The sequence below is a fragment of the Trifolium pratense genome, linkage group LG6 (assembly GCF_020283565.1).
Source record: "Trifolium pratense cultivar HEN17-A07 linkage group LG6, ARS_RC_1.1, whole genome shotgun sequence".
Classification (NCBI taxonomy): Eukaryota; Viridiplantae; Streptophyta; class Magnoliopsida; order Fabales; family Fabaceae; genus Trifolium; species Trifolium pratense.
In genome coordinates, this window is record NC_060064.1 from 15,756,799 (window position 1) to 15,771,584 (window position 14,786).

Genomic DNA, 14,786 nt, shown 5'->3' on the forward strand with positions numbered 1-14,786 from the left:
AGAAGCAATAGCTGACAAACTGTTTTCTTTTCATTGAGAAGAGGAATCATTTTTTTTTTTATATAATTAAAAGCAGATTTAAAATCTCAGCCACTTAAATTTCTGTTGCCACGTGTCGTTTACAGAACAGGACAGAATGATAGTTTAAAAATGAATCGAAATATTGAATGGTAGTTTAAAAATGTTTTTATCCTGACATACACATGAGTTGAAAAGTTGAATGAATTTCATTATTCACAAAGAGTGCTATTATATGTCTGAACCAGATTTGCAATCTTGCACATGCAAATCTATAACTTATTTGGTTTTGTTTTGTTTTATAAGGGGAGGTTAACTTCAATCAGATTCCAACATTTGGATTGCCTGAACCAGCTGCAGCTACTCCCATCCCACCAACACCATCTGATGCAGCTGCCGCTATCTCATGGTTTCCTGATTCTTGAACATCTTTGACATCCAGCTCATGTACTAGTTCATCGATTTTCCGAAATTGATATGGCCATCTTGCATTATAAAGAAACTGCCGAAGATCAAACCTATTATCCTCTGGTGAATAACTCTGCAAGTTGAGTGAAAGATTGTATAATTTCATCAGCCAATAAAAATATAAGTAGCAGTAAAAATCGTAAGGGTTATCGAGGTAATCTAGCAGAATTCGACCCTGAATTCACATCATAATAACTGCACACCTCAGCATGATAGGAAGGTGTCAAGGTGGTCATTTTGTGTCGATTGATAGAATAATACTTGAAGAAATGTTTTACTTTTTCAGCCGCTTGTGATGGAGTCAATCTTGCACCCCATCTGTAACATAGATTCTGAGACAGCAAATTTAAAAACAAAAAAGGATGAGTTATGACTGAACTACAAAATGGACAGTCTTACATTACAAGCTTCTATTGAGACTTCAAACCAAAACCGGAGCGGTCGGTCTGACCGGGAAATGGAACAATTACCGGTCTGGTCAACATATTGGATCAGATGTGTATCTAACCGGAATCTGACATCATCAACTCAGTAAAACCTGCTGAAAACCGGTGCTGACCAGCTCACCAAAGTTAGAACTTGGGCTTACATCCGATCCAATATGTCACCACGTGTTTTCACTGTCCCTTCAACCATTATAAGATGAAAAATACAAAAATGAAAAACAAGGGAAAGGTTAATGACGTCAATAAGACATGACGGAGAAACATGAGATGTACCTGGAACATGGAAACTGGACCACAGCGGAAAATTTTCCGTAGTCTTCCATAAACTGATAGTTCCTCATAAGTCATTCCCATATCAACTTCATCAAGCTGTTCAAGAAAGAATGAGGATTCGATTAAGTTTTCAAAAATTGATTATAGACAATTACTAATGTATACGAAAAAACAGAGTGCAAAAAACAAGGGAGCAGAAAAGTCAAATACCCAACAAACAACAAGTAACAGATCATTGTTAAAGGGATAACGAATGAATATACTAGTTCCAACCTTTCACGCAACCATCACCCACATAACTGATTGCCAGAAAGTGTCAGGATAAATATAAGTTTTGTGGCGAGAGAAAATGGCAAAACTTCGGAAACAAGCTGTATGATCTCCTTTATATTTTGATTTCCTTTATATTTCTAAGAGGAATTTCATGAACATTTTAAACAAAACTCCCTACATTTTCTTCTGTTTGGAATGTTTGTAAAGCGTAAAAGGGAAGGAAGATAGAAATTCAAGGATAATCGTGTTCTCAGCCAGCAAAATAGCCATCTCCTCCCTTGGACCTAACCTCTCCTTTTCCCTAAGAATTATGCCTTTCACTCACAAACTGTTTAGGCGTGTTTCTTAAGCTTGGACATGGTCACATTTCCAGAAAATTAGTTCCTCTTTGACTTTCATCTTCTCTTGTTTTGCGGTGGCTGTGGGTCTTTACTTATAACTGGACTAAGAGTTGGTCACTGGAAAATTTTCTTATGTTTCCACTACATTATGACATTGAAGTGATGTACAACAAATTTCGTAAGCACAAACCTATTATCTAGCTACCCATTTCTGTAGACAAAGTTAAGAAATTTTAACAAAGTTATTATTATGAGCTGAGATGTAAGCTCTTGCTCCTGTTAAATTGTCTCTTGTTTTCCATCTAGCATAGTAGCAATGGTAAAAAATCACTTGCCAAATACAGTATGCCACACATGAAAGGATTGTTCAAGATATTTCAAGACCAGCAAGACCAAAAGTGTAACCGAACAAAACACTACCTGACTGTAGTTAGAACGAATAGGCTCCAGTTCAGCTGTGGGTGGAGCTGCTTCAATATCTGCCAACGATGAGTAACCAAGATGGATGGCTGCCCATCGCAGGAATGACCTAAGGTCCTGCTTACTTATACTACCAATAGGGTTTATATCTGCTGAGCTGCAATCATACTGTGAGAAGATGAGTTTCGATAACAAGAGTGTAATGGATCACAAACATGAGCAACAATGAGAAACTAAGTGCCCATTTTAAGACAGAACTTTGTTTCTATTTTAAGTTTTACTAATAATTACAAAAATATCATCTTATTTTTGTGGTTTCTTGTTTCCAAAAATTTAACCAAAAAACAAAGTGACATGTTTTTAACTTATCAGTGAAATATGAAATAGAATAAAAAATAATCTTAAACCATATAGCTCCTATAAAACGCTATATAAAGATACCTTGGTCAAGTAGCCACGTAACCCTTCATCCACATTGGAGCTACCCAAGACAAGATAAAACCCGGGTTTGTTGTGAACCCAAGGCAAGAGTGACGCTAACATGAAAGCTAGCACCATTCTGATTCGAGCTTGAATGTTTTGCAAGCTTAAATTCTCAACATTAGATCCACCGTCTACCTGTATAAACAAAATCATACAAGAAATATAATTTGAGGCTACAATGTGATAGAAATATAAAAAATATAACATGTACCTAATCTTTGTTCTGGAAAAAAGTGAGATTTCCCATAAGGATGTTACGCAGTTGTATTACTAGAATGACGTCCTAATATGGAGATCTATGTTGACTTGTTTTAGAATCAAAATACTACTCTTCGTTAATATCAACATGCTTCTGTGGAAAAACCAAGTGTGACAAGTGACCACATCAGAGATGACATGGTTCTATTATTGTTTTAATGATTAAAATAACGAACAAGTCCATGCTTCATTTACCTTGTAGCGCGGTCGCTTTCCTGTAAGTGTTTGGAACAATGACAAAAGAGCAGATACAACTCCATCAATGCTAACATCAAGGTGCCATGAACCAATTTCATCTGCCAGTACCTTGGCTCGTGACTTTGTCATTTCCGAACTGCAAGGTGAGTCATTTCGGTTAATTTCAAATAATATATTGGAATGTGTTATTCTGCTTGAACTTAAACCGATTGACATGATAAAAGGTTTTCTTCAGATATTACACAATATACATTATACAGAAACCACATTGGACTGAAAAAAATATTAGCAGTTTATCAGGTATCAAGGTTCCCAGAAACCACAAACATTTGGACATAGTTGATTTAGAGGGAAAAAAATCAGCACATATACTGGTCATATATCTGCAATATCATTGATGTGTTTCAGCAGCAAAAACAACTAGCGTTATTCAATACCACTCACATAAAAATTTAATTACGGGCATTCTGAAACAAAATGCAGCAAATGTTGAAGTATTGGTGGAATATAGTAAATAGAAAAACATAGAGAGACACAGCCATGGATCATAAAACACTAGAGCGTGAAAACTATCACTTACCTGTTTTCAGATCCCATAAACACCGTATAAAATATTCGTTTAGCAAATTCTCTGCTGTCTGTAGGGTACTGTCCATCTTTATAGTTTCCTATTCGTATTGCATCAGCTTTAACCTGTTCATCCCCATTTGCAATTTCTGCAGGCAAATACAAATAAGAGAGGTCAATAGTCTGTCTTATTTTTCCTATCAACCAAGATTATACAACTGAGTTTTTCTGCAAGAAGTAAAGCACACATAATTAATGAAAAGACACTAAACTCAATATTCAATCAATTTTGTATGGAAATATGAACATCCATGTCCATTTCTCAGTTATTTCAACTGTAAAGCTGTCAGACAATTATATGTATGACCTCTTAAATACTACTCTTTTTGAGATCTTTACACAACTGATACTTAACAGAAGCTGGATTAGTAGTCACTTGAATAATTTGTTTACTTCTAAATAAGCAGTTCTATGATAGTATGCACAATAATGTAGCTTTAAAATACTGTCACAAGATGATCAGAAATAGAAACTTAGAAGGCACAACAGTTGCCGTTACTTTCAAACGTACCTTTCACAACCAGCTGGCACATACACCCAACAATCGCAGCAACAGAGGAACTGTCTGCTCCGCCAGAAAGAGGGAGCAGAAAACCAGATGCTCCACTTCTTCGTAAGTAGTCCCATAACCAGCAACCAGGTCCAAATGCTATTTCCTCCTCAGGAGAGTGATATTTTATCTGTAATATATCATCATGTTCAACTTAGCAACTTGAATGCCTGATTAACTTCAGCAATAAAATTATGATATCACTATAGAAGAATTCAAAATTTGACATGGAAAAAAAAAACTTGGAGCAAGTTAATCCTTAAAGGAAAGTGATATTCAAGACATCATCATATGTGCATCTTCAAAGCTGAGTATATTTATTTAGCTATCTTAAAATTGCAACTCAAAATGACAATAAACTAACCTTAAGAGGAAAGGAAAGGCGTATTTTAAGGTCAAAAGGAAGACAAAGACTGGACGGTACATCTACTGAAGGAACATTGGCTTTGCAACTTGCTTGCTCTTGGAAGCTGCTTAAAGATCCTCTAAGGCTTGCAACCTACCAGTAGATAAACGAATAAAGGTATCAATTGGATGTCAATAGTTTATGGTCAAAATGACTTTACATTGCAAGCATTTAAATATGAAAACTAATGCATACCACATCTAGATCTATCGAAGCAACCACAAGCTCAATGTCATTTAAAGAAAATTGGGAACCTTGAGCAACGACATCACCATTTACCACAACACTGGCACATCCATCTGTTACAAGATACAATTTTAGACAAATGAAAAAAGCCTACATAGTTGACATTTGAGCAAGCCTAAATGGAAATTGAACTATCCGTATACTAACTTCCTGAATGTTGAATTCATTCGATCCTCCAGAACGCACAATGATCATAAATGATGAAAAAATACGAATGCCATTCAATTAAGGGAAATATTTCCCTACCATAGTAAAGACGACCACCATCACAGCCTTGGTGATTGCTGTACATATAGACCCCTCCACGAGTATGAGTGGCACCTATAAAAGCACGGAGACGAACATCAAGCTTTCTAAGTTGGTGATGACTTCCACTTGCATTCATAAACACTTCAACCCCATTTAATGCAAGCTCAGCATGAGGGGGTGATGGAGTAAAAAGCTCTTCACAAACTTCAGCTGCAATAGCTCTAAGAATGGGAAAGTATTTTTATATTCACCTCTTAATAAACATATGAGAATAAGTTGGAAGACCCAAAAAACATAAATTAAACACATACATAAATAATAGTTGGAAAACACTACTTCTCAGTGTATGAAAAAATATGCAGGTATATCAATCACAAGATTACAGTATGGACACGACGCTGTGCATATGTCAACTTTAGAGTGCATGAGCATAAAAACTATCTAGTGACCAAGAAATAGTTCAAGTTGGCCGAGTAAACAATATAACCTTCGAACAATAATAATAGAAAATAAGAACCAGGGAAAGTGAAGATGCAACATTGGCATTTGACAGAAAACATAATGCTACAGGACAACATTTATGTTTTGTTATCTCTGTTTTCACCTGCAAACATAATGCTACCTGAAAACATAATGTACCTTTTTTTTACCTTAAGTTTGTATGTTCTATTTTCATTTTTCAACATGCACAAAACATGTAACTGTTGTATCCTATTTTAACCTATACTTCAAACTAACTAAACATTCTATGTGGCATGACATTGATACTTGTGATTACATGTAATCACTTCTATTTCTCAAATCATTATTGGTGTCGCGTGTCCATATGGTGTAAGTGCTTACACTATATATATCATGTAAAACATACATAAAGTGTGAATTTGCAACTTACGTGTCTCGAAACTTAACAAAACCATAACCAAAGGGAACTGAATTTTGGCCCAATGCCTGAGAAATATGAGCAGGAAGCTGAAAATCCACAAGTTGATCCCTTTGTTTCCAAGCAGTAAACCATCGAAGTTCTCTATAATTACCATCATTTGCAAGGCACATTTTGGGTCGTATCATAATAATCTTTCGATTAAAACATAAAACTTGACAATTGTATCTCTCAGAACCTTTAATAATAGGCATTCCAATACTACACACTATGTTATCAGTCCAATCACCAACCAATATATCTTTCAAACATTCCCATCTGCAACAAAACCAATTCACTCAACAATAAACAAAACTTTATTTCTATTTTTTTATAATTATAAGAGAATTTCCAACACCTTAATGCCCCCAACTTAGGTCACAAGCAAGCGTCACCAAGCTCGGCACAATAAACAAAACTTAGACATGTGAAATAATAAAAGAAAAATAAAATATAGAATTATTATTATTATTATTACGAGTGGTTAATGGTGTCGAGTTCTAAGAAGTGATCTTCACAGCCATAACCAGGAATCTCGAGCTCCGGTCCAAGTCTGATGACGGCGCCGGCTTGTTTGGCTTTGGAGATGGAGTGTTTGATTTGTTTAAGGTTGGAATCGAATTCCATAGCCCATTGGTTGAGATTGCAAGTAGCTACTGTCAAAAGCCTCATCGTGTAAAACTGAACCGAACTGCTCTAAAATGAACTGAACCGTTTCTGTGTTTCGAATGCAGTTCGGTAACCAAAATGAAAATCAAACGGTGATAAACCGAACCCGAACTGCAAAAACCAGTAACCAAACTGCATAACAAGATAGAGAAGTGATTATTCGTCGAGTTTTGGAGACATAAAATCAACTTGACTGTAGAAAGACAAGCGCTTCTTCTCCTGCGTTTTCTTCTACTGCCGCTTATTCGCCAAGATAGAGAAATTGAGAGAGAGAGAGAGAGAGAAGTGTGTTTATTTTTGGCTTAATTGCCATGTTTTTATCTTTAGCTTTCAATTTGATTCCTTATTCCCTTATTTTTTCCTACATTTACTAAGTTAAAATTGACGGAAGAAACTAACTTAGTAAATGTAGGAAAAAATAAGGGAATAAGGAATCAAATTGAAAGCTAAAGATAAAAACATGGCAATTAAGCCAAAAATAAACACACTTCTCTCTCTCTCTCTCTCTCAATTTCTCTATCTTGGCGAATAAGCGGCAGTAGAAGAAAACGCAGGAGAAGAAGCGCTTGTCTTTCTACAGTCAAGTTGATTTTATGTCTCCAAAACTCGACGAATAATCACTTCTCTATCTTGTTATGCAGTTTGGTTACTGGTTTTTGCAGTTCGGGTTCGGTTTATCACCGTTTGATTTTCATTTTGGTTACCGAACTGCATTCGAAACACAGAAACGGTTCAGTTCATTTTAGAGCAGTTCGGTTCAGTTTTACACGATGAGGCTTTTGACAGTAGCTACTTGCAATCTCAACCAATGGGCTATGGAATTCGATTCCAACCTTAAACAAATCAAACACTCCATCTCCAAAGCCAAACAAGCCGGCGCCGTCATCAGACTTGGACCGGAGCTCGAGATTCCTGGTTATGGCTGTGAAGATCACTTCTTAGAACTCGACACCATTAACCACTCGTAATAATAATAATAATAATTCTATATTTTATTTTTCTTTTATTATTTCACATGTCTAAGTTTTGTTTATTGTGCCGAGCTTGGTGACGCTTGCTTGTGACCTAAGTTGGGGGCATTAAGGTGTTGGAAATTCTCTTATAATTATAAAAAAATAGAAATAAAGTTTTGTTTATTGTTGAGTGAATTGGTTTTGTTGCAGATGGGAATGTTTGAAAGATATATTGGTTGGTGATTGGACTGATAACATAGTGTGTAGTATTGGAATGCCTATTATTAAAGGTTCTGAGAGATACAATTGTCAAGTTTTATGTTTTAATCGAAAGATTATTATGATACGACCCAAAATGTGCCTTGCAAATGATGGTAATTATAGAGAACTTCGATGGTTTACTGCTTGGAAACAAAGGGATCAACTTGTGGATTTTCAGCTTCCTGCTCATATTTCTCAGGCATTGGGCCAAAATTCAGTTCCCTTTGGTTATGGTTTTGTTAAGTTTCGAGACACGTAAGTTGCAAATTCACACTTTATGTATGTTTTACATGATATATATAGTGTAAGCACTTACACCATATGGACACGCGACACCAATAATGATTTGAGAAATAGAAGTGATTACATGTAATCACAAGTATCAATGTCATGCCACATAGAATGTTTAGTTAGTTTGAAGTATAGGTTAAAATAGGATACAACAGTTACATGTTTTGTGCATGTTGAAAAATGAAAATAGAACATACAAACTTAAGGTAAAAAAAAGGTACATTATGTTTTCAGGTAGCATTATGTTTGCAGGTGAAAACAGAGATAACAAAACATAAATGTTGTCCTGTAGCATTATGTTTTCTGTCAAATGCCAATGTTGCATCTTCACTTTCCCTGGTTCTTATTTTCTATTATTATTGTTCGAAGGTTATATTGTTTACTCGGCCAACTTGAACTATTTCTTGGTCACTAGATAGTTTTTATGCTCATGCACTCTAAAGTTGACATATGCACAGCGTCGTGTCCATACTGTAATCTTGTGATTGATATACCTGCATATTTTTTCATACACTGAGAAGTAGTGTTTTCCAACTATTATTTATGTATGTGTTTAATTTATGTTTTTTGGGTCTTCCAACTTATTCTCATATGTTTATTAAGAGGTGAATATAAAAATACTTTCCCATTCTTAGAGCTATTGCAGCTGAAGTTTGTGAAGAGCTTTTTACTCCATCACCCCCTCATGCTGAGCTTGCATTAAATGGGGTTGAAGTGTTTATGAATGCAAGTGGAAGTCATCACCAACTTAGAAAGCTTGATGTTCGTCTCCGTGCTTTTATAGGTGCCACTCATACTCGTGGAGGGGTCTATATGTACAGCAATCACCAAGGCTGTGATGGTGGTCGTCTTTACTATGGTAGGGAAATATTTCCCTTAATTGAATGGCATTCGTATTTTTTCATCATTTATGATCATTGTGCGTTCTGGAGGATCGAATGAATTCAACATTCAGGAAGTTAGTATACGGATAGTTCAATTTCCATTTAGGCTTGCTCAAATGTCAACTATGTAGGCTTTTTTCATTTGTCTAAAATTGTATCTTGTAACAGATGGATGTGCCAGTGTTGTGGTAAATGGTGATGTCGTTGCTCAAGGTTCCCAATTTTCTTTAAATGACATTGAGCTTGTGGTTGCTTCGATAGATCTAGATGTGGTATGCATTAGTTTTCATATTTAAATGCTTGCAATGTAAAGTCATTTTGACCATAAACTATTGACATCCAATTGATACCTTTATTCGTTTATCTACTGGTAGGTTGCAAGCCTTAGAGGATCTTTAAGCAGCTTCCAAGAGCAAGCAAGTTGCAAAGCCAATGTTCCTTCAGTAGATGTACCGTCCAGTCTTTGTCTTCCTTTTGACCTTAAAATACGCCTTTCCTTTCCTCTTAAGGTTAGTTTATTGTCATTTTGAGTTGCAATTTTAAGATAGCTAAATAAATATACTCAGCTTTGAAGATGCACATATGATGATGTCTTGAATATCACTTTCCTTTAAGGATTAACTTGCTCCAAGTTTTTTTTTTCCATGTCAAATTTTGAATTCTTCTATAGTGATATCATAATTTTATTGCTGAAGTTAATCAGGCATTCAAGTTGCTAAGTTGAACATGATGATATATTACAGATAAAATATCACTCTCCTGAGGAGGAAATAGCATTTGGACCTGGTTGCTGGTTATGGGACTACTTACGAAGAAGTGGAGCATCTGGTTTTCTGCTCCCTCTTTCTGGCGGAGCAGACAGTTCCTCTGTTGCTGCGATTGTTGGGTGTATGTGCCAGCTGGTTGTGAAAGGTACGTTTGAAAGTAACGGCAACTGTTGTGCCTTCTAAGTTTCTATTTCTGATCATCTTGTGACAGTATTTTAAAGCTACATTATTGTGCATACTATCATAGAACTGCTTATTTAGAAGTAAACAAATTATTCAAGTGACTACTAATCCAGCTTCTGTTAAGTATCAGTTGTGTAAAGATCTCAAAAAGAGTAGTATTTAAGAGGTCATACATATAATTGTCTGACAGCTTTACAGTTGAAATAACTGAGAAATGGACATGGATGTTCATATTTCCATACAAAATTGATTGAATATTGAGTTTAGTGTCTTTTCATTAATTATGTGTGCTTTACTTCTTGCAGAAAAACTCAGTTGTATAATCTTGGTTGATAGGAAAAATAAGACAGACTATTGACCTCTCTTATTTGTATTTGCCTGCAGAAATTGCAAATGGGGATGAACAGGTTAAAGCTGATGCAATACGAATAGGAAACTATAAAGATGGACAGTACCCTACAGACAGCAGAGAATTTGCTAAACGAATATTTTATACGGTGTTTATGGGATCTGAAAACAGGTAAGTGATAGTTTTCACGCTCTAGTGTTTTATGATCCATGGCTGTGTCTCTCTATGTTTTTCTATTTACTATATTCCACCAATACTTCAACATTTGCTGCATTTTGTTTCAGAATGCCCGTAATTAAATTTTTATGTGAGTGGTATTGAATAACGCTAGTTGTTTTTGCTGCTGAAACACATCAATGATATTGCAGATATATGACCAGTATATGTGCTGATTTTTTTCCCTCTAAATCAACTATGTCCAAATGTTTGTGGTTTCTGGGAACCTTGATACCTGATAAACTGCTAATATTTTTTTCAGTCCAATGTGGTTTCTGTATAATGTATATTGTGTAATATCTGAAGAAAACCTTTTATCATGTCAATCGGTTTAAGTTCAAGCAGAATAACACATTCCAATATATTATTTGAAATTAACCGAAATGACTCACCTTGCAGTTCGGAAATGACAAAGTCACGAGCCAAGGTACTGGCAGATGAAATTGGTTCATGGCACCTTGATGTTAGCATTGATGGAGTTGTATCTGCTCTTTTGTCATTGTTCCAAACACTTACAGGAAAGCGACCGCGCTACAAGGTAAATGAAGCATGGACTTGTTCGTTATTTTAATCATTAAAACAATAATAGAACCATGTCATCTCTGATGTGGTCACTTGTCACACTTGGTTTTTCCACAGAAGCATGTTGATATTAACGAAGAGTAGTATTTTGATTCTAAAACAAGTCAACATAGATCTCCATATTAGGACGTCATTCTAGTAATACAACTGCGTAACATCCTTATGGGAAATCTCACTTTTTTCCAGAACAAAGATTAGGTACATGTTATCGAAAGTGATAAATTGGATTGAGCGCTTGAAAATTGAGTTACCGTGTAAAAACTCATCTTCCAAGATTGTAGAACAAGATGGTTATGTTCAAAACCATATGACTAGAATTCTTGATCCATTACCGACCCGATGTAAAGGGCGTCCTCCTTCAACAAGAAAGACTTCAAAAGTTGACCGAATTGTCAAAAACAAGATTGCTAGAAAGAAAACTCAAAAAAGAACCCAAAAGAGTAAAACTGATCAAAGTCAAGAAGAGGTGATCTTGAATTATTCAAATATATTTTCTACACTTTAATGTTGTAATATACATGTGTATAACTTAGATTTTTATAGCAGGGCCTGTGTATCTCTAGAGTTCAAGAAATTGCAAATGAAAAATATTTTAGATCTCAAATTATTGATGGGATTGGAACACAAGAAAGCATTCAAGTAAATGGAATTTATTACTTTAATTTGATTCAACATTCTTGTTTATTTAAAATTGATCGACTAGTTTGATTCTTAATATGACACTTCATACTAATTGTTTGTGTTTTGTTTGTAAATATTCATAGCATGAGAAAAGTTATTCTCAGACTAGTGGTATTGTTGGTAATTTAGCTCCCTTCAATCCAAATCAAGAATACACTAATGTAGAAAATCCAGACATGCAATTTGATAGAGGTAAGAAATACTATCAAGTGCCTAGGCTTTTAAAAAACCATGTGACTAGTTTATGTATCTTAATTTGCACAATGTTGTAAGTTGTATATCATCAAGTCATCAAATTGTGCGCCGTCAATTTAAAAAGTACTGTTGAGAAGTTGAGCAATTTTGGCGATATGATATTGTGTAAAATCTTTGGTTTATTATGTTGATGATTTACAAGTTTTGTGATCTTTAGAGATTTAATTTAATGAAAAAACTCAGTTTTGCCTTTGAAAATCAATTTTAAGTATGCTCCATCTTCCTTCCTTTGATGCATATCTGCTACATAAAACTCAGCATTATGAATCAAACATCCGTCTTTTACCAATAAAGAGTTTTGTTTTTGAAAACTGCAAAATATATTAAACACTAACCAATGCACTATAGTAATATGGAGGAAAAACCAAACTGCCAGCGCAGTAGCATCAGTAGCTTGCCAATATTGTCAATAAACACAACAAAACCAGTAAAAGAGTTTGAATTGGAGTTTGTTTACATTAATGCTATATGCTATAGTAAAAATACTGATACATATATACAACAACTTAAGCTAAAATATAGACACAAACTAAGCCAAACTATAGGAACTGAATTTGAGTAAACTATAAAATCCTATATTTCAGTTTCCAATAGAAACAGATTCACCTTATCTTCTACAACCAGGAAAGCAACAAGAACTAGCAAAATCAAACCATGAAAACACATACTCAACAGCATAGTGACAACTGATAACCTGACAACTCATAACCTCTTCCTCATCTATACCAAAAATGAGTTAAAAAATTATGAAGTAATAAGGGTCGGTACAGTCACTAAATTCAACAACTACTACAATTGAGGATGTTTGTCAATCAAGGTTGCGTCAATAGTCTAATTCTATTTCAACACTCCAATAAACCCATTCACCCAGAAATTAATTTTGGTTTATCTGTCACCGCCTTCATCCCATAGTGATTAGAACGATAATCATAAGGTAATATCTACTCCCAATCAGAAGGTAGTCTCGGAAAGGTCATGCGAGCATTGAACGGATAAGCCATCGTATATGCGAGGGAGACAGAATCATGTTGATCGATCGGAAGGTCATGCGAAGAAGAAAGAAAGAAAGAAAGTGAGGATTGAAGCGGTTGTTTTTTTTTTTTAATGTTTGAAGTGCCATGTCATTCTCAATTTTCTTGCTTTGACCTTTTCGGACAAACAAGCATATACATGTGTATAACTTAGATTTTTATAGCAGGGCCTGTGTATCTCTAGAGTTCAAGAAATTGCAAATGAAAAATATTTTAGATCTCAAATTATTGATGGGATTGGAACACAAGAAAGCATTCAAGTAAATGGAATTTATTACTTTAATTTGATTCAACATTCTTGTTTATTTAAAATTGATCGACTAGTTTGATTCTTAATATGACACTTCATACTAATTGTTTGTGTTTTGTTTGTAAATATTCATAGCATGAGAAAAGTTATTCTCAGACTAGTGGTATTGTTGGTAATTTAGCTCCCTTCAATCCAAATCAAGAATACACTAATGTAGAAAATCCAGACATGCAATTTGATAGAGGTAAGAAATACTATCAAGTGCCTAGGCTTTTAAAAAACCATGTGACTAGTTTATGTATCTTAATTTGCACAATGTTGTAAGTTGTATATCATCAAGTCATCAAATTGTGCGCCGTCAATTTAAAAAGTACTGTTGAGAAGTTGAGCAATTTTGGCGATATGATATTGTGTAAAATCTTTGGTTTATTATGTTGATGATTTACAAGTTTTGTGATCTTTAGAGATTTAATTTAATGAAAAAACTCAGTTTTGCCTTTGAAAATCAATTTTAAGTATGCTCCATCTTCCTTCCTTTGATGCATATCTGCTACATAAAACTCAGCATTATGAATCAAACATCCGTCTTTTACCAATAAAGAGTTTTGTTTTTGAAAACTGCAAAATATATTAAACACTAACCAATGCACTATAGTAATATGGAGGAAAAACCAAACTGCCAGCGCAGTAGCATCAGTAGCTTGCCAATATTGTCAATAAACACAACAAAACCAGTAAAAGAGTTTGAATTGGAGTTTGTTTACATTAATGCTATAGTAAAAATACTGATACATATATACAACAACTTAAGCTAAAATATAGACACAAACTAAGCCAAACTATAGGAACTGAATTTGAGTAAACTATAAAATCCTATATTTCAGTTTCCAATAGAAACAGATTCACCTTATCTTCTACAACCAGGAAAGCAACAAGAACTAGCAAAATCAAACCATGAAAACACATACTCAACAGCATAGTGACAACTGATAACCTGACAACTCATAACCTCTTCCTCATCTATACCAAAAATGAGTTAAAAAATTATGAAGTAATAAGGGTCGGTACAGTCACTAAATTCAACAACTACTACAATTGAGGATGTTTGTCAATCAAGGTTGCGTCAATAGTCTAATTCTATTTCAACACTCCAATAAACCCATTCACCCAGAAATTAATTTTGGTTTATCTGTCACCGCCTTCATCCCATAGTGATTAGAACGATAATCATAAGGTAAT

General features: G+C 34.7%; 2 protein-coding genes across 3 annotated transcripts; one reads left to right on the forward strand and one right to left on the reverse strand.

The window, feature by feature from the left end:
- Window positions 1-140: 140 nt before the first annotated feature.
- LOC123889322 (glutamine-dependent NAD(+) synthetase-like) lies at window positions 141-7,169 on the reverse strand. Its single transcript, XM_045938608.1, has 13 exons — window positions 6,654-7,169; window positions 6,149-6,454; window positions 5,254-5,477; window positions 4,957-5,060; window positions 4,720-4,854; window positions 4,317-4,485; window positions 3,759-3,894; window positions 3,176-3,314; window positions 2,681-2,857; window positions 2,240-2,407; window positions 1,206-1,301; window positions 690-818; window positions 141-559 (listed from the first exon to the last, which is right to left on the reverse strand). The coding sequence occupies exons 1-13, from the start codon at window positions 6,845-6,847 to the stop codon at window positions 341-343; spliced, it is 2,196 nt and encodes a 731-aa protein (XP_045794564.1). The 5' UTR covers window positions 6,848-7,169; the 3' UTR covers window positions 141-340.
- Window positions 7,170-7,300: 131 nt separating this feature from the next.
- Window positions 7,301-11,997, forward strand: LOC123892760 (glutamine-dependent NAD(+) synthetase-like). Of its 2 annotated transcripts, none has more exons than XM_045942620.1 (9): window positions 7,301-7,808; window positions 8,008-8,313; window positions 8,985-9,208; window positions 9,402-9,505; window positions 9,608-9,742; window positions 9,977-10,145; window positions 10,568-10,703; window positions 11,148-11,286; window positions 11,388-11,997. In XM_045942620.1, the coding sequence occupies exons 1-9, from the start codon at window positions 7,615-7,617 to the stop codon at window positions 11,412-11,414; spliced, it is 1,434 nt and encodes a 477-aa protein (XP_045798576.1). In that variant the 5' UTR covers window positions 7,301-7,614; the 3' UTR covers window positions 11,415-11,997. The 2 variants fall into 2 exon arrangements, with proteins under 2 accessions (XP_045798576.1, XP_045798577.1); XM_045942621.1 differs by having other exon boundaries at window positions 7,305-7,808; window positions 11,517-11,993.
- Window positions 11,998-14,786: the final 2,789 nt, after the last annotated feature.